The sequence below is a fragment of the Leuciscus leuciscus genome, assembly GCF_965113295.1.
Source record: "Leuciscus leuciscus genome assembly, chromosome: 1".
In the NCBI taxonomy this organism is placed as follows: Eukaryota; Metazoa; Chordata; class Actinopteri; order Cypriniformes; family Leuciscidae; genus Leuciscus; species Leuciscus leuciscus.
In genome coordinates, this window is record NC_138725.1 from 49,005,085 (window position 1) to 49,032,844 (window position 27,760).

Consider the following 27,760-nt stretch of genomic DNA (forward strand, 5'->3'; position numbering starts at 1 on the left):
AATATAATAAGCAAAACTGCAGGCAGCGCGAGCGCACAGCACACTACACTCTCTACCAAACTTGACTGCAATAATGTCCAAACTCGAGGCTTTATCAGCTGAGTGGAATACATTCAAGAAAGAGGGCGGGTAATATTCACGGCACTTTCGACTTCAGGCTGTTTCCCATAGGGCACAAAGCTTCTGGGCTTGTATATCCCTAACAAGTAAACAGCGGCGATATTCTCTTCGCAACACAATAGTGGACAGCTAATCTTTAAGCATACTTTCTGCTGCGGATGGTTCCTGTGTTGTAACGTTAGTCGGCGTTCACTATCGCGTGGAATCCAAATTATGATCCGATAAGAGTTCGCGAAGCGCTCATTTTTTTTTCACGCTAATGAGTCGTCGTTGTTGCGATGTTTTTCTACGTGTACATTTGTGTTGTCGCGAATTCCATCCGGTCTGTAAAACAAACTGATCTGCCGGCTCGTTGATGTTAACTGTTACTTTGTTGAGGGGGCGAACCGGTCTCGGCTGCTCTCCCTTTGTTTGGGCTCAGGACTCGGCTGAATCCACTGGGCTTCCGTTTCAAACATCTCATTCGACCGCGAACACAATTCTAGGATGGCTCCACAAAAGCACGGCTCTGGTGGAAATGGTTTTTATTCCAACAGCACGAGTAAAGCTGCAAATGGAGGAGCGCACGTATCGTCCGGTGTTGTGATGCCTTCAGTCAAGCGACCCAAGATGGAGCAGATCCAAGCCGACCACGAACTCTTCCTGCAGGCGTTCGAGAGTAAGTTGCTCCGGTTTTTTGCTTTTTTTCCGCCCTCTTCGCTTTATAAACACAATAATCTGATGTTTTTCTAGCACACTTAACAGTATCCAATTGTTTTATGTCACACACTCCTAGCTTGAGGACTAAACAACAATACTAACCAATACTACTGTGTCCAGTAGTTCGTGGAATTTCTTAAATATGAATTTTAATGTGGATTATCTGCTCAAGTCATGTTTTTTTGTCACAGTAGAGTTATTTTAAACATAATAGTTGTCTAGGCCACATCCTATACGAAACTTAGACACGTGCATCAAGAGATGACACGTGCTTTATGGTGATTTTATGTGTTTTAATATTATAATATGGCATTGGGGACTTAGACTTAAATGGTCATTGCTGATTTCCCTTGCTCTTCTGTCACAAACAACACAAAACCCTTGAAAACCAGAAGTTTCTCTACACGAGCTAAGACAAGTCTTGCCAAACTGCCATCTTGATTAATGTATAAGAGTGTCATTGTAAAATAATGGGGTTCATTTCATAGATGCTGGCTCGACATGCTTTGTATGATTTAAAAATAGCAGCTTATTTACATGGCATCTAATTTTGCAACATCAGTGTACGTGATTCTCTGCACTTCTGTTCACAGAACCAACTCAAATATACAGATTTCTTCGCACAAGGAATCTCATAGCAGTAAGTAGAGCATAATCATGAAGAAATGGTGTGCTGTTTTCCTTTGGATGTAAACTTTTGTGTAAACTTGGAGAACTGTAAATGGCTGCCATAACAATAGCTTAACTGGTTTCATCTTTAATTTTTCCTTTTCCATCAGCCAATCTTCCTGCACAGATCTCTTACGTATATGGCCCACAGAAACTCGAGAACAAGTTCAAAAAGGTAAAATGATTACTGTATATTAAACAAACTTCATGCAAGTTAATCTCTTTGTTTGTCAAAAAGCCACACCTTCCATTTCCTTGTGTAGGCCTCACAGTGAGACAATTTGTTGACAGATTCACTGCAACTGAGTGATCTTCTTTAGTTGTAGGTGTATAAGTTAAATGAGGGCTTCACATCTCAACAGATAAAATAACAATGTTTGTTGGCGTCCGTTGTTTCAGAAAGTGCTTTAGAGTGAACGATCTGCTAGAGAAGTCAAAAGTGGATCAGGAATCTCACAGGTAAGATGTCCTTTTATTGCAGATTTATGTGGCGCTTGTTTTCTGAACTTGACTGAATGGGTCAAATGCATGCAGAGGTTTTAACTCCAGTCTTTTGTCTTGTAGTGTGGCTTCAAACCTGCAGCTCACTTTCACTGGATTCTTCCATAAAACTGGTAAGTAAAAAAAAAAAAAAAAATGATGCTCTTACCAGCGTGTACAAATAATATCTCCTGATCCTTTAGTAATTTTGATTTGTTGTTCAATGTATCAGAGAAGCCATTGCAGAACTCAGAGAATGAAGAAAACTCAGTGTCTGTAGAAGTGCTACTCGTCAAGGTCTGCCACAAGAAGAGAAAGGTAAAACTTTGCGTCATAGAGAAGTAAAAAATAACTTGCATTGACCTTGCACACCAACAAAAATAAGCTTCCCCGATGAAAAAAAATGTGTCCTTGTCTTGATATTGTATGTGCACATGAAGGTTAATTTTTAATCTGGTTTTATCTTTGCCATTGGCACATAATTAAAGACCCAATGAAATCACTTGACAAGCACAGTTTTGTGTCCTTTGTTGAGAGCATTTGATTACACACAAATCAGCATAGTGCAACTTGTCATCAAGACTTTTGGTCCCAGAAGGTGTGGGCACATTTGCTCAAATTTTTTTGTGGGAGAAATTCAGTCAATTCAATAGAGATTTCAAGTGAGGGTGAAAGAATTCCCCACGCAGATTTCCAGTGGATCTGCCATGCTGACCAACAGAAAGCTGCTTGGTTCAAAAGTGAGCTGTGCTTTATACATTTCTACACTATTGACAATAGTAGGGCTGTCCCCAAATAGTCGACTAAACGTTATGCCAAGTTCACGCTACAAATGACAGGATTTTAAGTCTGATTTGCAAATCATCGAGCTCACCGTCAGGTCGAGCTGTGATTGGGGGCAAATCAGCGGGTGATCAGCCCTCAACAATCTTTATGTGTGAACTAGTTGACGGCTCGCCGACGCCAGACAAATATCTAGCATTATGAATATCTGGAGCTATCGGCCGACTCGACATCCTGTGGACGAGCTACAGCCAATGAGAGAGCAAGGTATTGGGTTGAGATCACCGAAAGAAAAACAGCAGCAGCTACTTTTCCATTATTAAACATGTTTTACTCGCCTCCAACTCTCTCTGAATCACAGACAATCCCTGCTGCCCACGTGTGCTGATCCATTCTTTCACACATATTCTTTGTCTTTTACTTTTTCGGGGGGTTTTCAGAACAGATCATCGCGCAAACTGCTTGCAGCGCTAATTTCTTCCCGACGTCCATGTTCAAATAAACAATTCGTGTTTCGTGTCGTTTCCCGTTCCACTTGCGTGTGTTTTCGTTTCAAAACGTGGTTTAGGGACCAGATAGAGTCGTTGTCAGCTTGTGTAGTGTGGGACCCCCTGTTGCGGATCATTTACGTAGTGTGAACACCACAACGACTTCAAGACTCTAGATTAACAGACAGCAAGTCATGTAATCTGAACAGCACAGCGATCTGCCGACGTTTAAAGTTGTTTAATCTGAACTAGGCATTAGTCGACAAACTAGTAATAGTCGGAACTACATTTTAATCAGTCGGTTAGTCGGAGAAAAAAACTCCACAGGATTTGGCGAAGTCAGGCGATGACGGATCACCAACTCGGCTGGCCCATGTGGTGATAAGTTGGGCAAAAAATCCAAAGTGTAGGGGAACGTTTCAAAAGGGTGAAGAACGACCCCAAAAATGTGACGTGCAACCTAATTGTCCATATTGTTGTAGTGTCTTAGTTTGCTTCTATACATTTTATTTATTTGTTTTTATATAGGCTAATGTATATTTATTGTTTTGTTAGTTTTCATTCAGTGTTAAGGCTATTTGTCCGTTGGACTGATTGTTTGCACTAATATATTTAAGTGTTTCAGTTTGCTGTATATTTATTTTATTCATTTGTTTATAATTTATATTTATGTCCTAAATTTCACATATATTAGTAGAATTTCAGGGGTTTCTTTGTTTTAAGATAAGGCTGTTATTTATATTATAGGTTTATTTTGTTTGCGTTCTGATCTCATGCAACATTTGCCTTTGTCGCTGCAGCAAGCTTTATGTGCGTGCTTGAGCGCTTAATTTATATTTTAAATGCTTGTTATGGTTTAGTATTTCTCCCCCTGACTAATAGAGTAATGGCTTAAATGAACGACTAACAGTTGACTAGGAAAATCTTAAGTTGGGGGCAGCCCTAGACGATAGACGACATCTTTTTGCCTCAAATTTCATAGAAATTTCACTAATGTAATTTTAAATTTGTAAATGTTAATTTAGCCAACTTTTAGTAGTACACTAGCATATTATAAATGGCTGCTAAGCTAACAGACATTTTGAACTCATTTCTGTTTTAGGATGTAAGTTGCCCAGTGAAGCAAGTGCCTACAGGTAAAAAGCAGGTGCCTCTGAACCCCGACATCAGTCAGACCAAAATGGGAGCTTTTCCCACACTGGTAGTGCCCAGCCATGAGTTTGAACCCAGTAACAGCCACATGGTGAAGTCCTACTCCCTTCTGTTCAGAGTGTCACGTCCAGGTGGGAGAGAGCTCAACGGCATGACCACCAGAGACTCCAGTATGAGCTTCAGCTTTTGAGACTTAATAATATTACACCTCGAAACACATTTTGATGAGGCCTGTTCACAGAAAAGTTGTTATCTTCTCAGATGTTATTGAAGAGCTGTCTAACAGGAAGAAGAGATACTGCTCTCATCAGGATGATGGAGAAACTACATTTGTGGCACAAATGACCGTTTTTGATAAAAATAGGTAAACATACTTTATTTAACACTACTTTAAATTGCTTACTCTTTTTCGTATTTAGTTGCTTTGTGTTTGCGTGTCTGGTTTAAGACTATATTTTTGCGTTTCTTCAAAAGACGCCTCCAGCTTTTGGATGGCGAGTATGAAGTCTCCATGCAGGAGATGGAGGAGAGTCCTGTAGGCAAGAAAAGGGCAACGTGGGAAACCATACGAGATGGGAAGGTCAGTTTCAGGCAGTGTGTTTTATTAATCTGCATGTGGCTAATTGAGATTTTGTACATCATTAAGTAGTTTTTGTTCATTCATTTGGGATCTTTACCCCGTGTTTCAGTGGCTTCCACCCTTTGAGACCTTTTCTCAGGGACCCACACTGCAGTTCACTTTGCGATGGACCAATGACACTGCTGACAGAGGAACGGCACCAGTGGCCAAACCGCTTGCCACACGCAATTCTGAATCCAGCACAGTAGACAGCAGCAAGCCTAGTAATGTAAAGCCGCCACATGCAGTAGGTAAGATCACAAGCACTGGTTAGTGTTTACAAGTAAAGTTCAATAACTTTTTGGCCTTTAAAGCATATTGATTTGTGTGCAATACTTAAGAAGATTCTAGTCATAACAATGGCTTTTGACTGGTTGCAGCTGTGAATGATTCAGTTGGCACGGATCTACCAGTAAGACGAGAACAAACTCATGTTGAACCTCGTCAGAAACTACATGTTTATTATCAGGTGAGTAACATGCATCTGTAAATTTACCTGACGACACCAACAGAGCTTTCAAAGCAGACGGCACACACAATAAAGCACACCTATCTGTGATCCCAGGCCTTTATATTGACTATCAAAGTGCAGGGTGTTTCCTTGATTGTCTTTCCACTGTAGATTTCTGTGCTGTATGATATCAGCATGAGAGCGCCGGAGTTCATAAGTCCTGCTGTGACATTTGGCTCTGTCCATGGGCCGCTGTATGGTCATGGTGTGTTGTATCCATCCTCTTGTTTTCTAGTTCCTCTACAACAATAACACACGGCAGCAGACGGAGGCCAGAGATGACCTGCACTGTCCGTGGTGCACGCTGAACTGCCGTAAACTCTACAGCCTCCTCAAGCACCTCAAGCTCTCGCACAGCCGCTTCATCTTCAACTATGTGGTGAGAGACGTCACCAGAAATGCCTTTTTATATTTATAAATGCATTATTTCTTAAAGCACTGGGTTAAATCACATATCTAACCTTTGCATATAGTCAGTATTTGGTAGAGAAGTTTATACTGATGTAAAGGTGTTTCTCACCCAGCCTCATCCTAAAGGAGCCAGGATAGATGTGTCAATAAATGAATGCTATGACGGCTCTTACGTGGGCAACCCTCAGGACATCCACTGCCAGCCTGGCTTTGCCTTCAGTCGTAACGGCCCAGTGAAGAGGACTCCGGTTACACACTTCCTTGTCTGCAGGTCTGTGTGGTTTGAAAAAGAGACTGAAAGTATGTGTATCCAAATAAAAAAATGCTTTAGCTGCTGCGTGGGCTTAGCGAAAGGTTTCATTATTAATTTCTATTGTGGTTGCGGTGTGTGTATATCTATCTATCACAATATAGTTACAATTTGATCAAAAATGCATTACTTGGTCATTCATTTCCCCATTAACCAGTCCGTTAAATTATTTGGAAGCAAAACAGATTGTTCATAAGAAATTAATGATGCGTCTGGCATCAGTGCTGAAACAGCTGCTTTGTTCTATAATGCTTGAGTTAAAAGTAAGACTCAAAACAGTAATGTGTTATGAATTTGACTGGTTGATCCGTGTTCTACTCCGTTGTAAATTGGTGAATATATTCACACTTTTTACGGCGCGTAATTTGAATTCTAGCCCGACTACTATTCAACTGGTAGGTGTCTGAAAGAATTTTTCATACACAAAAAAGTCTCTTATGCTAAACCAGGGCTGTGTTTATTTGTTCCAAAACAGTAATATTGTGAAATTACAATTTAAAATAATTTTCTTTTTTTAATGTCTGGAGTCATTACTCCAGTCTTTAGTGTCACATGATCTTTCAGAAATCATTATAATATGATTATTTGCTGCTCATGGAACACTTCTTATCAATGTTGAAACAGTGTTGCTTATTATTTGGCATATATTTTTTTCAAAATCTTTTGATTTAATATAAAAAAGTTAAAGAAAACTGCATTTATTTGAAATAGAAACCCTTTTGTAACATTATCAGTATCTTTACTGTCACTTTTGATTGGTTTAATGCATCCTTGCTGAATAGAGGTGTTAATTTATTTTTTTCTTTTAAATCTTACTGATCTCAAACTTGAATTTGCAATGTTTCTAGCCGTTAACAGCCTACATCATATGTACTCCGGACACTTGTATTGTAGACATAATCATTTGAGTGTAGACTTAAGGCAGCCATCTGTGGCACAGACTTATGTTCTCCTTGGTGTCAGATTTGCCATTTCTATAGTATATACTGCATTCACACTTGGTGTTGATGTGAGTATCATAGTGACAACAGCCAATCACTTTAACTTTTTCGGTGTTGCATGAACGCAATTGCATAGGCGATCTGATTGGCTAACTCCTGCGTTGGCGCGTGAAAAGTTGAACGTTTTTCAACTTCTGCCAGGAGCAAAGCAACGGAACCCACAATTCAGTTCGGCAAAGCATTACGTCACCTATTCAAAGTAAATGAGAAGCGTTAACTCCGAGGCCTGTGTGAATGCACCGTTACCGACCTTGTATTAATTTTTTTGAATCTGATGTTAAACACAGTGTTGCGGTCTCCACAGGCCCAAGCGCTCAAAGCCCAGCCTCTCTGAGTTCCTGGAGCCCGAGGATGGAGAACAGGAGCAGCCGCGGACCTGCATCAGCGGCCACAACCGCCTGTACTTCCACAGCGACAGTTGCGTGCCACTTAGACCGCAGGAAATGGAAGTGGACAGTGAAGACGAGAGGGACCCGGAGTGGCTCAGGGAGAAGACTGCTATGGTGAGGAAGCAGTCATAATATCATTAAGACTCTTTGGTTCTGTTACCATTGAAGATACAGCGTAGAGGACAGATGGCGTGCTGTTTGTGACTCATTATATGTGTGTGTGTGTGAGTGAGACGTCGTGTCAGAGGAATTATATTACATTCCCATATTCAAATCACATCTGAGAAGGATGTTACACAGGATCTGATTTAAATTTGCACTAAATCAGTGTTAGTCTGAAAAGGGTCAAATTGACCCACAATGTTGTGTTGAGTGACTATAGATTTCACGCACCTATGAAATTGCAAATAAGTTTGATTTTATTTGTCATTTTCTATTTAAATGATTTTGTTCATCTTCATCACCCCTCAGCAAATCGAGGAGTTCACCGATGTCAATGAGGGAGAGAAAGAGGTCATGAAACTGTGGAACCTGCATGTAATGAAACATGGGTACGTATTTTTACTTCTTTCACACTGTCCTTTATATTTTAAGTTTGTTGTATTGACTCTCCTCTTCCATTAAACACAATCCATGTTCCGTATGTTCGGTGTATCACCTTGCACATATGTGAGCTTATCTCTCAGAGGTTGATCACATTTCTGCCAGTAATTTGCTTCTTATTTCCTTCTGTGCAGATTCATAGCTGACAACCAAATGAATCATGCCTGCGTGTTATTTGTGGAGGACCACGGCACCACCATCGTGGAGAAGAATCTGTGCCAGAACACTCTGCTCCATCTGGTCAGCATGCACGACTTTGGCTTAGTGAATACAGTGACTATAGACAAGGCCATGGCTCACCTGAGAGATCTGAAACCGCACAAAGATAGCCTGGAGCAATCCAAAACGCAAGACAATGCTGACGGCGGATCCAGCGGCGATGGCGAAGTCAGTGTATCAAATTTAGTCAAGACCCAGAATCACTGAAACCACCTCCTCCTCACTCTTGATTGAATTAAGTGTCAGTGGGTGTCAAACGCCCCCTGGATGTGAGAACCACCACTTTCTGCACTCACAGGGTTAAAGATGATGTCTAGTTAGGAGCAGGTTGTGTGGGGATTTGACCTGATGTCATCAGAGTTCATCAACTCTAGATTCAAATTACTTGAAGATGCCATTAGAACTACATTCAGATTTTTTTTGTTTCTCTACTCACACAACCCCCGTAGCTCTAGCAAGTTTTTAGCACTTGTTTTAGGTGCCTGTTTTTAAAAGGACTATGAAAATAATTTTTTAATATATTTTTAATATTGATGGTTGGAAATGGCTCCTACAAACTTGCTTTTATTGCATATTTTTCACAGGGGTTGATAAACTCCTTCTGAAAACTTGAACATATTAGTTTGGCTGGTGTAGAGTGTGTTTTGTTGTTAGTTTTTCAACATTTCTGTTTGTGCCACCTCTAGCATTTTTGGACCAAAGTTTTGCTGATTTCTTTGTGGTGGCTAAAGTGAAAGTATCCACATTCATTTTTCACCACACTGGAAGACTTCAAATGACTTTTCTTTGGAATCTCGGCTTGAAGAATAACCATCAGTGATGCGGGCTGCCTATGCCTACACTGCAATTTTTTTAAGTTTGTCAAGTTTTTCAGAGCCTTTATTCCACTGACCTTGCAACACATATACACACAGGTTCAGGGTACTAAAAACAGTGGGATGGGATGCCTTGCAGAAATGTTTACATTTGCCTTATCCATGGAAACATGGACTCTAAGCAGGGTTTGATATTTTGGTGTAAATTGTGGCGTGAGCAGGTTTCTTTTACTCTTGTTTTTGAATTTCACTGACGTTTTACTGCACACAATACTGTGTCCAGTTCCACCTATTAATATATGTTAGTTTTCTCATAATGCATCTGCTCTGCTGTATCTATCAGTTTACTTTGTTCTTCATGGTGCCCATTTGTTTTATTTTCAGGTGTTTCTGTTGAACCCTGTTGTAATATGTATATAAATTTAGTGACATGGCTTTGCTGAAGGTGACTGCATTCAAGAACGATTATTTTAGACCAAAGTGAAATGGCTACAATGTTTGTCTAGTTTGTTTCAACTCAGAAATGCAAGTCTTCATAGTTGTTTTTTTGCTGTATGCATCTGTTTTAAAGGAAAGGGATCTGTTTGTAAAACACTGTTTTATTTAGCTAAAACTGTGCACTGGTTTAAAAAAAATGTTTTTGGTCAATATTTGAGATCAATTACTTAACTGGCTGATGCAGTTGCGTAACTGTGAGTGCGTAACACTCAATACAGCATCAATTACATAAGATGTGGATTACTGATATGAATTAATGTCAAAAAAAAGATATTTATATCAAGAATATGATAGGAACATTATGAAACCTGCTTGAGTTTCTGAATTATGCTGAAACAAGTGCTTCAGGTTCTTTATTTAAAATAAAGGTTTTTTTTGTTTGTTTTACAATTGATACCTCACAAGTCATGTTCACACATTCTTTCATTTGTTGGTTTTATTTTAGTAAACATTTGCAAAAAAAAAACGGGAATTTGTCTAAATGTTCCAAACTGTTTATTGCAAATGTTACATCTGTACTGAGAAGGCACAGGCAAAATGAGGTAAATATACATGAAATGGTCACAGTTTTATAAATATAATATCAGATATTTCACGGGTGTATCTTCATTGGGTTACAAATGTTCCCTTCTGCAGTGAGCAATTACATATAGTACCTTGTAAATGATGTTCTTCTACCTCAGGAGCAAGTGAATTGGGTGTTTGGCCCCTCATTTTGTTGTGTGAAATACGCTTTTTTTTTTTTTTTAATCACCAACAAATGCATTATAACAGTTACCATAAGGTAAGCCAGCTAATGAAAACATGAAATGGAACAGCAAGACGTATGTATATATATATATAAAAAAAAAACAGTTCATCATAAAATGGCACAACACTTAAGCTTAGTGCGAACGATCACATTTCTGTGGAAACAATTGGTATCTACTGATCAGTATTGTGTCGAAGCTGTGAACAGGTTGACATTAGCAGTCTACCCTGTGGTTTTAAAAACAGTACTTTATAGAATACTGAGTACCAGGCAAACAAGAATAAAATACTAGTTGTTAGGTACGCCATCTCTAAATATTACTGTGTCCTACATAAACCAACATCCAGCTATGTTTAAACAGGCAACAGTTTCTTCCACAGATACATTCTCCACTTCTGACTTGAGAAAACTCATGCAGAAAGATTGTCAGAGCATTAAAGATTGATCTTTGTTGGTCGTTGTGAAGAACTTTTTATTTTGCACATTTTCTGAGCAGTTTTGAGTGCCTTTGATCTCTGAATGCTTCACTTTTTTTTCTGTGGTAAACCAGACCAACATGCTTTGCAACTTAACACCTGCAGGAAAAGACTTTATTAGACTAACATGTAACAGTCTCTTTTGCAAACATGTACTGTTATGCAAATAACTCAACACCTGTAATGAGGTCAAAGAGTAGTGGTTGGCATCATACCTCAAAACAGAAAGTTGAATGTTATTCTGCAGTCAGTGATATCTGTGACTGATAATAATAAAAAAAAGGGGGCAAAATGTGACACTAAGCACTTGGAAAGTTTGATCAAATTAAAGGAACTTGAGGTCTTGAATTCCAGCAGACTGGATATTTCATCATGCAACAATCAAAACACCAGCACTTTCCATCCAGGGTGTGTGAAGGAGCAGCCAAAGAAAAGGCTGTCCACCACCTGATCCAGCAGCCAATCAAACACCACTTCTCTGTTCCCTGAGCCAATCGTCACCCTCAGCTTGAAGTTTCCCCCGTCGCTAGGGTTGTTGTTGTTGCTCACAGGAAAGAGATTGACCATTTCCATGTCAAAGGTCACAGATGAGCCAACAGTGATGGCTGGCAGCTGGTTGGTCATCTCCTTTCCGTTCACAAACACAGCACCTGGAAACGGGAAAGCACATGGTGACTTAACTCTAATGTTTGCATCGCCTCAAGAAGCCTGCAGTCGGTGAGTGGGCGGTGCAGCAGGGAACAATCACACACTAAAAAAACCCTCACTTTTTCTGATTTAACCCTCAACAGCAAAGATGGTGTTATTTTGAGCTGATTTAAAGAATCTTAAATGACCATCAATTTCAATGCATCCGTTCAAAACTGACTTGAACAAAACATTTGAGTCCCAGAAGTCAGTTTTTTTATTTAATTGTTTTAGCAATAAGTATTAATACTTACCTGTTTAGTTTAGTTAAAACAGTGTGATAAACAAGCCTAGATTATTGCTAGATTTAAAGCACCTACCAAATGTTACTATACATTGTTACTATTTACATTACATTTACATTTACATTTATTCATTTAGCTGACGCTTTTATACAAAGCGACTTACAATTGCTATATATGTCAGAGGTCGCACGCCTCTGGAGCAACTAGGGGTTAAGTGTCTTGCTCAGGGACACATTGGTGTCTCACAGTGGATTCGAACCCAGGTCTCTCACACCAAAGGCATGTGTCTTATCCATTGCGCCACCACCACCCCACATTAATGTGGATTTAAGTATTTAAGAGAAAATGTGTCACCATTTCCACAAAAATATTAAGCAGCACAACTGGTTTCAACATTGATAATAATAATAAATGTTTCTTGAGCATCAAATCATCATATTAGACTGATTTCTGAAGGATCATGTGACACTGAAGACTGGAGTAATGATGCTGAAAATTCAGCTTGTTTTAAATTGTAGTATTATTTCTACATATTACAGCTTTTACTGTTTTTGATCAAATAAATGCAGCTGTGGTGAGCAGAAGAGACTTCTTTCACACACAACTAAATCTAACCAACCCCAAACTTTCGAACAGTAGTGTACCGTATATACTGCATATCTTCAAAAGGTATTTAACTATATTTTCCTGCACGTACCATTAGTGGAGATGCAGACAGCCTGATCCCTCTGCAGTGAGTCTGTGTCAGTTCTGCTGTCCGCACACACACCCAAACTGTCACGCTTATCTGTCTGTCCAGCAGCTGTGATCCTGCAAACAAACAAAGAGCAAAGAAATCAGGCACAATGAGTGAGACATCTGATAGGCCTGCTGATATTTGTCCCTGTAAAAATGTCTTTTACGATGATTCTGCATCTTTCCGTCGTTTTGAATAATTAATTGGTATACGAGTAATATGATCTTAACCTATTTATAGTGTCCCACTTTCAAATGTCCCACAGTTTATCTGCTATGAGAGTGTGAAGAAGAATGAAATGATGATGTACTTGAAGGTGAGGGTCTGGCCACAGAAGTATGTGGAGGAGTTGGAGTACAGCACGCCTCCATGACCAGCTGATGAGTCACTGCGCATGGCGATGTTCTTCCTACTGCTTAAAATGTAACCATCCACGCCAGGAAGCCATTCTGGAAACACACAATGAAACAATATTCGTGAAACACGTTCGTTTGGAGGTGTTTTATGAACAATTTACACAGAAATATGTGTTATGAAAAAAGCCCGGTGAGATGTTCCTCTGAACAGTACTCTGAATATACATAAAGGTATAGTTTACCCAAAATTTTTAATTCTCGAATCATTTAATCATCCTCATGCCATCCCCGATGTATATGACTTTGTTTAACTATAGGCCATTGCTTTCGGCCAACTGTCCTAAGCGCATTTACAAGTTCAGCTTGACATAAACGTAAGAGGACCGCCACTTCTCGCGCCACGTCTCAACGTCCCATAGTCATGAACACTTGTATGACAGTAGACCGGAAGCAATAATTTACAGTTAAAAAAAGTTACAAATATTAGTATTTTTCTCACACACACCTATTGTTTCACTTCAGAAAACAGAATGATTCATCCGCTGGGTCGTACGGAATACCGTCCTGATCGCTGTGTGTGGTTTTTCAAGTGTCAATCGAGCGGCACCCATTCAATGGCATTATATGGACTAAAACATTTTCTCTGAAGACAAAAAGCTGTACATCGAGATGGCATGAGGGTGAGTAAATGATGAGAGAATTTTCATTTTAGGATGAACTATAGCTAATGTTAGAGAGTGTTTGCAATGCTAGGTTTCCTAGTCTGTACCGTGGGGTGCGAGTGTGGTGTAGCCGGTCTGCGGGATGCTCCACGGGCTCCATTCGGTTCGGCCCTCTCCTCTGGCGCACACGCGGAACAGGTGGTCGATGTGCGGGTCAAGGTGGAGCACCAGGAACTCATTGTCTTTCCCGATGTACGCGTCCTCATACTGAGAAGAGTTACCGCGACGGTACTGCAACCGGTAGTCCTGAGGGGTAAAGTCATCGTCCACCTACATGCAAAAAGAACAGGCATTACCAAGAGGCTCACATGGAGTTAAAACGTCTGATGGGCATGAACGTGGGAGGCCGGACCCACCTTACACCAGCGCACCAGCACACCGCCTGGTCTCTCCACCAGCTCCTCAATCTGGACGGGCGGATGAGACGCCACACTGCCGTGCCGAGCCACGTGCGATCGGAACATATGCAGCAGAGAGTCGTCCAGCTGCGCAGACAGACACGGCACGTCCACCAGCACAGGTACCTCGGGCAGACTGAGGACACACGTATTTACATATACTGTCCTTACGCAGACTCTTATTGATGTCTAGAGAACAGATGCTTTATATGATTCAATATAAATCTTTGGCAAATAATCCTAAAGGGTTAAAGAAATACCCTGTGTTTAAAACATGGCACATCAAGTAGCCAAACTGTCCCTCAGAGTTAGTATAAAGTAGCACAAAATGTGACGATTTTTAATAGAGGTGCACAGATATCCAGCAACATTGTCTTTTCATATTTTTTAAATAATTTCATTAAAACTAAAACTATCCAAAAACACAGACCCTCCTTAGACTTACAAGAGCCTAGCCAACAAAAAGGTGGAGAGCAACGGTCATGTAGGATCGGTGAGTAATGTTTTTAAGGCGGGAATTAAGTCCCGTTCACATGGGGAGGGTAACTATACATATAAATGATTCAAAAGTGTTTATTCTAAAACACAAAAGTTAGGATTGTTATTTAAATGCCATCTGAGTTAGATGCTTGGGTGATTCATTCGGCTGCCACCTCTCCATTAAACTTTGAGAAGATGCGTCACAAAACAGCTGAGTCATAAAACCAAGCATTAGTAAAGGTTAGCTAATGCGTTTAAGTAAGTGCTGCAGTAATGGAATTACGGGAATATTGTCTTCTGGATTTCAGAAATAGGTGGCTTTGTTTTGTGTTCTCAAGAGCTGAAGATCTCCTGAGTCTCCATGTATTCATTGTTCCTAGCCATGAACTGAGTGTGACAGTGATATATCAAAGCTCTGGGCCAGTTGAGGTTTGTTAAGAGAATGAGTGTGTGCGCTCCTCACCTGTCTAACTGGATCTGCAGGGCTTTCTTAGTGAAGCTGCCCAGCTTGTCCTCCTTCTCATTTATACCACAGCGGATGGCAGCCTCCCCTGAAAGGACAGCTGTATTATTACATTCATAACTGAACATCAGGGCAACTGTAACAAATATGTGACCCTGGATCACAAAACCAGTCACATGTCGCACGGGTATATTTGTGGCAATAGCCAACAATACATTGTATGGGTCAAAATGATTGATTATTGATATTAAGAAAAGATCATGTTCCATGAAGATATTTAGTAAATTTCCTACCGTATATATATATATATATATATATATATATGAAGAGTTCAGATGCAAAAGCCTCTAAATGCCATCTGAAATTTTCTTATAGAATGATCATTTTTATCAAGCTCGTATATTTAAATTCAATCATTTCACTTAAATGGCAATGAAGATGACCTATTAATTGTCATTTAAGTGAAATTACTGAACTTAAATACACAGGCTTGATAAAAATGATCATTCTATAAGAAAATTTCAGATGGCATTTAGAGGCTTTTGCATCTGAACTCTTCATATATATATAAAACATTTATTTTTGTGAGTGAATGCAGCAAAATCACGAACATAAATGGACAACTTTAAAGGAGATTTTCTCAATGTTTCGATTTTTTTGCACCCTCAGATTCCAGATGTTCAAATAGTTGTATCTCGGCCAAATATTGTCCTATCCTAACAAATACGTCAATGGAAAGCTTGTTTATTCAGCTTTCAGATGATGTATAAATCTCAATTTAAAACAATTGTGGTCCAGGGTCACATATAATCAAATGAGCTCAAGAGGACATTATAGCAATTGCAAAATCTAAATAAATTGCAAAATAAAACTCTTAAATATTTAATAAGCTAACAATTTGATAGCTAGCAATTATCCAAATGGCAGGGCACAACAATAAGATTTATTTTTCTGCTGGTCCATATAAGCCAGCAGGTTCAAATGTGTAATTTATCTGCTTATACTTTCAATGACCCTACAACAAAAATGTATATATTTTAAAGACAAATTATTTGAATAAAATTAATTTCCTTTTTAGCAACATCATTTTATGTTTGAAAAAAATATTTATGTAAATTATTATATTTCGATGTTTTTAAACAAATCTTAAAAAAAAAAAAAAAAAAAAAATAGTTTTAATTAAACTAAACAATTTTACACTGGCTCTGAGTGCCATTATTGCTGAGCCTTGAATAGCTAATTTTTTTCACAGTTTGATCAGATTCTACCACATAATGGCTATTCTTCAACTAAAGCAAATGTCTGGCCTGATTTCATTTCATACCATTGACATATCATATTTCATATGTTACAAAAACAGCCTTTTTCCACCTTAGAAACATTGCTAAGCTACGTAATATGCTATCAGTTTCTGATGCAGAAAAGTTAGTTCATGCATTCATGACCTCGAGACTGGATTACTGTAATGCTTTATTAGCTGGTTGTCCTGCATCCTCAATAAACAAGCTACAGTTAGTCCAAAATGCCGCCGCTAGAGTTCTTACTAGATCAAGAAAATATGATCATATAACACCGATTTTATCATCACTGCATTGGTTACCTATAAAGTTCCGTATTAATTACAAGGTATTGCTACTGACTTCTAAAGCCCTAAACGGCTTAGCTCCAGTCTATTTAACGGATCTTCTATCACCCTATAATCCATCGCGCTCTTTAAGATCACTAAATTCAAGGCTTTTGGTCATACCTAGGATATCCAGAACCACCAAAGGAGGGAGAGCATTTTCACATTTGGCTCCAAAACTCTGGAATAGTCTTCCTGATACTGTTCGTTGCTCAGACTCGCTCTCCCAGTTTAAAACTAGATTAAAGTCGCATCTCTTCAGCCAGGCATATAATCCTACAGTTCAAACTACAATCCGGCCTCTAGCTCATAAATGCCAGAGGAGAACTGGCCCCCGACTGAGCCTGGGTTCTCCCAAGGTTTTTTTTCTCCATTAGGTCACCTGATGAAGTTTTAGGACACCATTAGGTCACTTGATGGAGTTTTAGGACACCATTAGGTCACCTGATGGAGTTTTAGGACACCATTAGGTCACTTGATGGAGTTTTTCGGTTCCTTGCCACTGTTGCCTTTGGCTTGCTCAGTTGGGGATATTTTGGGGATATTTAATTTAATTTTATCAATCAATAAATTCCTCTTGAAACAAACTTTGTTGTATTATTTTAATTTAATACTGTGAAGCTGCTTTGATACAATCTGTATTGTGAAAAGCACTATACAAATAAACTTGACTTGACTTGACTTGACATAGACCTACAAGCTGGCATATGACAGATCTCTAAAAGAAACTGACAGCTCAAACATGAGGTATCCTCTTCTGGCACAAGACTAAATCAAATTTTCTGTCCTAATAAATACTTATTGAGGTTCTTCACATACTTTAAATCCCATGAAATCAGATTAGTGTAACTGTAGGTGAAGAATCATTGTAGCTCGAACAATGAGTGGCCAGCCTCCACTTCCACTGATCCGACAGACTCACCCTCTCGGAGCAGCTCATCAGCTGTGCTGACTCCACTCTCAATGAGCTTCTGACAGTCATCTAAGGGACTGACACTGTCCAGCTCGATGTTGTCGACTTCCTGCAACAGAGCGTTCAGTCTCTCGGTCAGCAGTCGACTCACCGCTGCCTGCACCTCCTGGAAGTGCCGCTGCAGAGCATCACGCGTCTGACTGGCACTGCCTCGCACCTGGACACACACACACACACACTTGTTTTTATTTCTTTATGTAGACTTTCCTTAGACATAATGGTTTTATACTGTACAAACTGTATATTCTATCCCCTTACACTAACCCTAAACCTAACCAATACAGAACATTTTCTGCATTTTTTCATTTTCAAAAAACATCACTTGTTATGATTAATAAGCTGTTTTCCTCATGGGGAGATTTTTAAAATGTTAAAATTTTCACATTTTACTATCTTTGTGGGGACATTTGGTCCTAGCAATGTAGGTTAAACCAGAACGAACGAACACACACGAACACACACACACGAACACACACACACGAACACGAACACACACACACGAACACACAGACAAGATTTACGTACAAACACCTCCATTACACTAAACTGCTGAGGATAACTTTGAAAAAACTCCTCAAACCATTAAGTATACTTCTTAAAGTGTATTTTTATTAAACGTTTAGAAAATGCTTCATTTTTCAGCCTACAGTGTAAAGTATAAAGTGTCAAACTCAGAGGGGCTCAGAAAAGGCCTCAGGTCATAGAGTGCACTGTGTCTCCCTTCAGTAGCTCGGAGCATCAAATGCAACAATGATAAGGAGATACTTTCGATGTTGAGATGTGCAGGAAGTGTAGGATGTGCAGGAAGTGTAGGAGTGTTCATGCAAGAAAGATTAAAATGTGTACCTGATATTTTCCTCTGCTTTAAGAGCAGGAAGAGGATGCGCTAGTACAAATGTAAGATAACCCAACGAATGACCATTGGTTGAGAAAAGTTTAAAAAGGTTGTAAGAAATCATATAAAGGCCAGGACGCACCAAGCCAATGGTCGGCCATCGGCCGTTTCTGAGCATCGTCGGCTTAGTTTTTTCGGTGTGTGCACAGCTCAGTCAGATTCCCTCAGGTTTTTTTGGGCCTATTCAGCATGTTTAATAGGCGTTGGGCTGTTGGTGAGAGAGAGAACTCTGATTGGCTGTTCAACTTAGCGAATGAGTCCGTGCACGAGAATAAAAGTGAAAGTGATGAAAGCGAGTCAAGATGGTACCGACAGAAGCTGTTATAATTTGACATCATCTTACCTGAGCGTTCGAATGCATGAATATTTTCATAATAACATGAGCCGACTGGAATGAAGAAAGTGATTAACATGATTGCTATTCAAGCAATGGTAAGCAAGTGCTGATTTGTATACGGTTTTATATCGTATAAATTATTGTCTTATTGTCTCCACCAATAAAGTCTGAGCTTCGGCATCTGGAAGTCCTGGAAGTCCTTGACTCGAGTGCATTTTGGAAAGAGGGGAAGACTTTTTCCACGACAACCACAGGCTCAAAAGAGATTTTGACACTGTTTGTAAGAAGTTTATAGTACTATTCAGACAGGACTTGTTTTTTAAACAATGTTTGAATTACAAATATTTGTAACAATTATTAAGTTATTTTACTTAGGTGTCGATGAAGTCCATGAAGGTGCACCAGGTAGTAAAGAAAATGATCTATTGTTATGGTAAATTACGGTAAATAAGAAGACATTTTGTGAAATATACACTAACGTTCAAAAGTTTGTACTCTGTAAGATTTTTTAAAGAAGTCTTTTACACTCACCAAAGATGCATTTATTTGATCAAAAGTACAGTAAAAATAGCAACATTGTGAAATATTATTATGGGGCTGTTGAATGCTTGACTCTGATTGGTTGACGAAGTTGTGCAGGTATTTTCAGGTAAACGCACGGCCAAAGTAGTTCCAGGCAGGTCTTGACAGCATTACAGTTTCATATCACTTTGCAAAATGATTTCAGTTATTTCAAAGGTCTTTACAGCCTACAGAACCAAAACCCACAATGACACTTTTATTGACGATATTATTAGTAAAATAGTTTAGAAACTTAAAAGCTACATGACGTTTGGTGTACTCACTTTTGTGAGATACTGTAACTGCAATAGACTGCTATCAGTGGCTCAAGTTCTCCGTTAGAAGCTCTACAATTATGTTTTGGAATTAGCAACGGAGGATGAGATGCATAAGAAATTATTCCCAAACAAGAGCTGTTTGAAGAACAAAAACCTGACAAACGTTTGTCAAACCTGTTTGTCAAAGTGTTTTAAGGTGTGGTTACCATAGTATAAGCGGAATAATTGACTCCGGCCCGTTGAATTATTAGAAAAATAAGGCACACTCCGCTTCCGTCGTGGGAACATTACCACATCGGGTGTGCGTTATTTTTCTAATAATTCAACGGCCTGGAGTAAATTATTCCTTACTTAAAATAACTTAATGTTTTAAAATGTGTAATTTCTTTCTTTAAAATGTAATTTCTTCCTGTGATGTCAAAGCTGAATTTTCAGCATCATTACTCCAGTCAGTGTCACATGATCCTTCAGAAATCATTCTAATATGATGATTTGCTGCTCAAGAAAATATTTAATCATTTTATGGAAACGTGAAACTTTTTTCAGGATTCATGATGAATAAACAAAGAACAGAGAACAGCATTTATAGGAAACAGGAATCTTTTGTAACATTATAAATGTCTTTACTGTCCCTTTTTATTAATTTAATGCATCCTTTAGTTTATCCTATATTTATTTCTTAGATGACCCACAATTTTTTTTGCACCTTTTTTTTTTTTTACAAAAGCTACAAGGGAAAAAGTTTCTCATTTCCTACAGGATTAAAATAATAAAGTACTGAGTACTTACATGACACAAATTTTAAATATTACGGAAAACTAGTCCTCTCTAAACAGGGCTCAAGTATAAAGAAACAAGCCGATAATAAATAATAATCCCTATTTGAATGCAGAAATATAAATGCTATAACAATAAATCAACCAATTTATTCAGAAATGTTAAAATGTACATTTATTCATATATGAGGGTTACATAAATCAGTGATAGTAAGTGCCACTGTCTTATTTTGAAAAAGAAGTGTAGGACTGAAAGCGGAAGTGGTGAGAAGTGAATGGCACATTTCTTGGTGCATCTTTCAGACTAACTGCTTCACCTTCAACAAAATGGAGCCAAGAGTGACAGGAAGCCTGGTGGTTTTCAATGTAAAAAAAAAAAAAAACAGTTCCTCTTATCTTGTGAACATGAAACTTGCACTTGCAAAAGAAGGTTAGGTTGGGCCCTTTAATGGCAAGTATCAATGACTATTTGTATCTGTGCTGCAAGTGAACTGTGACCAAGTACACTAGCTTAAAACCTAGTGAAATACCACACATAAGCACTCTTCACACTGACATAAAAGGACACGTTAAAGCCTGTAATTATAAGAATTCCTTGAGTCATATTTCTGGAATGAGGAAAAGTCTCATTCCCTTATAATCAGTGAAGCCCAATGCAGCCCTGGGCAAAGCATGTTGACAGAAATGCACAACAGACCGCAGAGCAAAAGTGTTGACTATTAGCACCGTGGAACTAGACAGACTGTAGTCACAGCGTGTGTAGGTAGAGACAGCACCAGGAAGTGGGAAGAGAGTCTAAAATAACACAGATAAAAAGTGGTGCAGGATAAATGGATGAAACCCAAAAAAGACGGTGCTATTAATGAACCTTAGTGGAAAGTTCCAGACATGGCTTTGTTTGCAATTGACGCAGGAAATGCTGCTGTCCAGTCCAGAGACGTGCATCATTCCTCATACGTTGAAGTCTTATCAGGATCAGTCTGAATATTTTGAGCCAGGACAGAATCCTTTGCCTAAATATTGTTATTCGTGACAATGCGCTGTGAGGAGCGCGTGGAGGGTGGAGGTGATTAGAAGTGCAGACTCCCCATCACAGGATGTTTAGACTCAGCCTTCCCAAAGATTCAGTAGGATCATACAAAACTCTTCAGTAACTCTTTTTAAATGTCAGATGAACACAGGCGCAAGAACAATATTCCTGGAATTTATGTTCAGCGGAATGTGATTCAAAATGATATTCTTAGCTTGTTCTGAGTTTGCATATTGGTCAAAGTTAAATAATTGAAAGTGAATTGACCTAAGGCCACAGTGAGAGTATGCGAGTGGAGCGACAGCAATTTCACTTCCCAATTAAAGCCCAAAATCACATCGGTCCATGTTTACTTCATAGTCAAATTGATCAAAATCGAAATATAAAAAAAATACCTGAAATATATTATTTATTTATTTTTCATCTGGGCACAAGACATTTAAATAAACACAAAAATAAACAAAACAGAACTGTAAATATAATTAACAATTATAAATAAATTATGATATAATTATATATTGTATACATTATTAATTATATTATTATTATTTTTTTTTTTATATATATATATATATACACATACACAGTATATTATTATAACAACAACAATTTATTAGTACTTTATTTAACGGGGACCTTAGACAGTCCATAACTGCCCCAGAATTAGCAAATGCAACCCTATTAATAATATTAATAATAATACTTTTAAATTTTTGACGAGAGAATAATAGCTACAGAGCTAAATTTAATCTGCAGTCTCTGGGCAGGAAGTAATAAAATAAAACATACTAGCTAACTAAAAAAAGAAATACATATTTGCTTAGACAATATGAATATAGAACTGTAAAGTAAAACCCCTCATCTATGCTAGTATGCTAGTGTGGACCAAACACGCTATAGCTCTGTATGTGTTCCCTGTGATCATGTATTAGACTCCAGCTGGCTGCAGTGTGGCTCGTGGGTGACAGGCTTTGGGAAACAGAGGCCACTTGAAGGATTTAAGGAAGCATCAGTGGCTGAGACAGAGTGTAACAACTTAAAAGAGGAAGTAGACAAGAAACAACAGCTAATGTTAAAGATCTAGCATCAAGCTCAACTACTGCCCAGGAAGCTTCAGTTCTTTTAATACATGAAGAATCTTGATACAGAAGAGCCTATACAGCTGGAAGCTGGAAGTAGTTCTGTTCATACAGGACAAATGCAGTTTGACCCAAAGATTGACCGCAAATGTTGTGTCACTGCTGTGAATAACAGAGCATGTGATAGGATCATATCAGATGGGCTGCACATATGGGATCTCACTCAGACAGCTGCACACGCTGTGAGGTTAATCACAGTACCGTGGGGCGTCATACAATCACCAGTCAATGATCCAAAAATGTTGGTTCAATTCTCTGTCCTGTGGTGGATGTGAGGAGAGAGAGCTTAACATTCTCTGAGTTTAATGTCTCATATGAAGAGCAGGAAATTACAGCCTTGTTTACGCTCTGAATGAGGCATTGTGGGAGGTGGGGGAAGGAGGAAGTTGGGTAAGATGCCAGAAGCAAAGACTGAAGATAACACCGAGCAGCAGGCCGGCTTTACATCCTACAGTCACCCCGGGAGACGTGCGGCATGAATCAGCCCTTCTGTGCTGACCAACAGGCTTCCTGGCACTGAGGATCCTACTCACTTCACCGAGACAGCGGGAGTATCACTTACCCACGCTCTCTCAAAAACACCCACATATGTCCCGTTATTTGGTTACTGTGAAGGGAACCACTATCTTTGTGAAACTGAATTGTTTCTGCCATTTTCTACATTGTGTTCGATGTAGTATTTTTATGCATTGGTGCATGCTGGGTGTGATCAGTAGCAATTTCATTACTGTCTCTATGGTTTGTCCTAACCAGACGCAATCAGATAAAAACAGATTTACAAGGAAGAGATCGCTTTATCTGAGCCAGCCTTGACCGAGACAAGAAACGAGCAAGAGGACATTTAGTCAATTGCTCGGTTCCTATTCCTGTCAATGTTGCGCAAAATTGGACAGAGAGATAGACAGACAGATAGAAACATAGACAGATAGATATAAAAAATATAAGCTAATTAAAAACATTAATAAATACTATAATATTGGATAAATCATTTAAAAATAACACAGCACAATTTTTATTTCATGGACCAAAGTGGAAAAACACAAAATTTCCAGATTACCTGTTGAATTCCAATACATTATAAACAAATTCCACAATTCAACTTCCTTTCTTCCTCAGTTGGTGTTGACAATTAAAGTGCCCCTATTATGATTTTTCAAATATTACCTTTCATGTAGTGTTTTCACATACAACTGTTTGTGAATGTAAAAGGTCTGCAAAGTTTTAAAGATCAAAGTGTGCATGACAAAGTTATTGTCTCCAAAAATAAAGATTTGATTCTGAGCAGCTGAAACAAGTCATCAGCAATTCCAGTCTCACTTCCTGTAACAAACCTACGTATTAACAATGTAACAAATTTGCATAATGCCACCCTATGATCTTAATTGGCTGCTCGTGAACAACGTCTACTTAGTACTATTCTATTCTATTGTTACTATTCATATCACTGTGTATACAAGCGTGGAAAATGAAATTCAGATATGGTCATTGTGTCTGACACACTGTGTAAGTGGTAGACCAATCACAAAATACTGGGCCATCTGACCAATCAGAGCAGCGTAGCTCATGGAAAGGAGGGGTTTAGAGAGACTAAATCTTCAAACAAACCGTTTTCAGACTCTTTGAGAAATAGGGTGATGTGCAATGTATATTATGAGAAAAAAAGTTTTTTTTGACCTTGGAGGCCTGTTGTAGGAGACCTCCAAAACCAAATTAGGAACCTTTAAATAGAAAATTCCAACTCAAATTCAAATTCCAACTCTTGAATTCTTAAATTCTGAATTTTGGCCAATCCTGATTTCTGCAGTGCCACACTGGGTAGCCCCGCCCACCGTGAAATCTCATTGGTCCAAAATCCCACCGTATATTAAATATCTTCTGATTGGCTGTGATTGTGTCACAATGCACAGCAGTTTCGGTGTGGACTGACATGTTGCTAGTTGTTGGAAACCTATTCATTCCTTCAGTGGCAGTGCAGAGAGCTGCAGCGTACCTGTTTGCGTGCCTGGCTGAGTCCATGCAGTCTCTGCTGTAGTTCGCTTCTGTAGTTCTGGGCTGCCTCGATGCTCTCCTTCGCCTCCTGCAGCAACGCCTCTGCCTCTATTGACATCCTTGTTGGCCTCTGCCAAAGCACAAATATCAAGGTAAAGTGTAGGAAAACATTTCCATTGATAGAGATAACTTTTAGTTTGACTAGATATCTCATTATGGGGTTAGAAAACATTACAGCGAAAGGCTAAAGCCAAACGCCCATTCTGGAAAATGTCACTCTAACAAAGCTAAAATAATAATAACAGGAGCATGAAATTCCACACAGGCCTGAAAAACAGAGCCTGTTCCTCATATGGTCTGTGCTCATAAAAATGTAACACCAACTTTATGCAACCATCAGGCCATCATTTCCACGTCATGTGGAAGTAAGGAAGCGTGTTTTGAAACACGGGGATGATGCAGTCATGTATAGTTATGACTAAAAGGCTCAGATGCTATATCCTTGAGAAACCACATTCAAGTCAACCGTCATATCAGTGCAAAATGACAGGAGTCATGGAAATTAATCACTGGCCTGAAGGTTACATGTATTGAAAACAAGACTTAATGAGATGTGTGTGCAATAAACTCATTCGCATAACAGTGAGAGCCACGGTTTTAGATAAGATGACATCAATCTGTGACACTCGACACACGGCTGTGCCTGTTTGTGCTTTGACTGCTTTCACTTTAGATAGCAAATCTGTGATCAAGGAACATTGATTCTCAATAAAAAAAATTTTTTTATTCATATTCACAACTGTTCTGATTCTGGTTTTTGGACAGGAGAGCACAAAGTCATTGTTAGATGCAAATATTAATAATGCAACTAACCATATACTCGCAAATAGTTTTAAAAAGGAGGAGAAAATGTTCCTATATATTTTGTTGTTAACATCAAAGAAACTCAAAATCATCCATCACTTGGCAATTAATGCTAAAATAATATTTGGACTATTGTTTGTTCTGTGTTAAGGGCCAGTCACACCAAGGAACATAATGATAACTATATATAAAACGATAAAGTTTTAATAAGCATTCTACTTCTATAAGAATAGTAAAGTCCTCTCCACACAGCTAGGCTATATAAACAGAAGAACGATATTGTTGGAATCACTTTTCAGAATGTTTTTTTCTTATCTGATAAACAATAACAACACTAGAGGCCAATCAGAATCCACCTTGAGCATTTAAAGCGGCAGATGACATAACTGCGGCACACGCTGATAACAGAATGCTATTGTGCTATTGTGTGAAATATGCTACCGTATTTATAGTTATGATTCTTGGTCTGAACAGGCCTTTAGGCTGGTAATCACATTTCTGCTGGTATTTATGAACTAACTTCATAAATACCAGCAGAAATATGATTACCAGCCTAAAGGCCTGTTCAGACCAAGAATATATTAAAAACCTTATTTACATATTTATAAACCTTCTCTACAACTACTAACAAGAAAACTCACTTCTTTACTGATCAGGGGATCTGTTTTGAGGCTAGCATGCTACAATGAAACCACTTCCGTTAAAATGGGTGTTCCGTTCAAGTGAGAGCAACTGCACTTTCCTTACATGTGCCCATGTGGCTTAAATTTACAAGCATGACTGAACCAACCCATATAAACTACCCTTAAATACAACTACACCTTAACTTTTGTACAATAGTACCTGTATAACACTGGTGTCATTGTGCAGGAGAGAACAGCTGCCTATTTGTTTTTGCGTGTAAGTGAACACAAATACAGGACAGGTGGATCGGCAGCTCTGTTATGCAAGCTATTAAATGTACCCTTGTTTAACACAAAGATGCTGACCTTAATGCACAGAGCAGAGAATGAAGCTGTGCTCAACTCTCAAAAACACCCTTTCATCCATACACATGTGAGAGAGAAACCTAAATAACAAACTGTGACCTGCACCAACAAGCCTGTGTTTCCACACTCATCTCCCTCATGATCAATGCCTAAAAAATGTTATGAGCTGCAACCGCTGCATATTTCGCAGATTTTGACATTTAATTATCAAGGGAAAGGGAGGGGTTCTCCAAATTCATAGTCTAATCCTCTGATTTAGCAGCAGGGTTCTCATCCAGACTGGGGTTAAGAGCATTAAGACCAGCAATTATATTATCTATTGCACTTCCAGAATCCTTTCCCACAAGTGAATCCATCAGGGAGTACAGCAGAGGACTGGATAATTTTCAGAGGGACATGAATGACCTAGATTCAAAGGTTCAAAAAAAAATTTCTGCTGCCGAAAGACAATTTTGGGAATTCCAGGATGAGATGTCTCAGATCTGAGGATCATGTGTCCAGCTTCACAATCTGTGACCGTTCCCTGATAAGGGCTACATTTTAAAGGGCCCTTTCTCTTAAGATGAATACCATAAGATGCATTTAAACAAACAAGTGTTTATAAACTACCAGAGGTCATTTTCATCCTGCTGCCTATCAGCTTTACTGTTATACTCTTACATAAAAACGTGTATTCCTCTTTTGGTCCAATCCAAGTATTAGAGGACAGTTATGTAAAGTGCAGTATTTATCTATGGGCCACACTGATGCATCGTGCACACTCAACATGTTTATACATGTCCAAAACAAGTGAAAAGTACAGGCAGATGGGAGAAGAGCAGTAAAGATATTTAAATATTACATTTAAAATCAGCTTTGAGAAACAACTGATAACTAAAGTAGATAGAACTTAGCAGTTATTTCAAAACTCAGAAAAAGAAGCAGTTCATGAGACTCTTCTATGAGGATCGCCACACCAACACTCATCACTTTAACTCATCTCAATTTTACAGTAAGCTCTTCAAACTGCTCCACCCATAAACCTGCTCACGAAGAGACAGCATATCTAATTGAGCACTGAAAAATAAACTGTAACGAAAAATATGCTATTATTGTAAAGAGGTTTTTGCAGTATTACCTTATGCGATTCTGTCTTGTGTCATATTAACTTCTGCTGCGGAGTTCCGCCATTGACGCCCTGGCAACAGAAGAGCTCGAGGCACATATTTTCACTTTGATACAAAC

General features: G+C 38.8%; 2 protein-coding genes across 2 annotated transcripts; one reads left to right on the forward strand and one right to left on the reverse strand.

Annotated features, from left to right (window-relative positions):
- The first annotated feature begins 92 nt into the window (after window positions 1-92).
- On the forward strand, window positions 93-10,161 carry suz12a (SUZ12 polycomb repressive complex 2 subunit a). The gene is made up of 16 exons (XM_082179923.1): window positions 93-778; window positions 1,413-1,459; window positions 1,599-1,663; window positions 1,888-1,947; window positions 2,053-2,102; window positions 2,201-2,286; window positions 4,342-4,561; window positions 4,653-4,755; window positions 4,866-4,971; window positions 5,081-5,261; window positions 5,391-5,479; window positions 5,757-5,900; window positions 6,046-6,203; window positions 7,548-7,746; window positions 8,104-8,183; window positions 8,370-10,161. The coding sequence occupies exons 1-16, from the start codon at window positions 607-609 to the stop codon at window positions 8,659-8,661; spliced, it is 2,052 nt and encodes a 683-aa protein (XP_082036049.1). The 5' UTR covers window positions 93-606; the 3' UTR covers window positions 8,662-10,161.
- Window positions 9,099-27,760, reverse strand: crlf3 (cytokine receptor-like factor 3). Its single transcript, XM_082179937.1, has 9 exons — window positions 27,654-27,760; window positions 24,685-24,813; window positions 17,628-17,835; window positions 15,082-15,169; window positions 14,097-14,274; window positions 13,788-14,010; window positions 12,973-13,111; window positions 12,624-12,736; window positions 9,099-11,644 (listed from the first exon to the last, which is right to left on the reverse strand). Exons 2-9 carry the CDS (start codon window positions 24,799-24,801, stop codon window positions 11,376-11,378), a joined length of 1,335 nt encoding a protein of 444 aa, XP_082036063.1. The 5' UTR covers window positions 24,802-24,813; window positions 27,654-27,760; the 3' UTR covers window positions 9,099-11,375.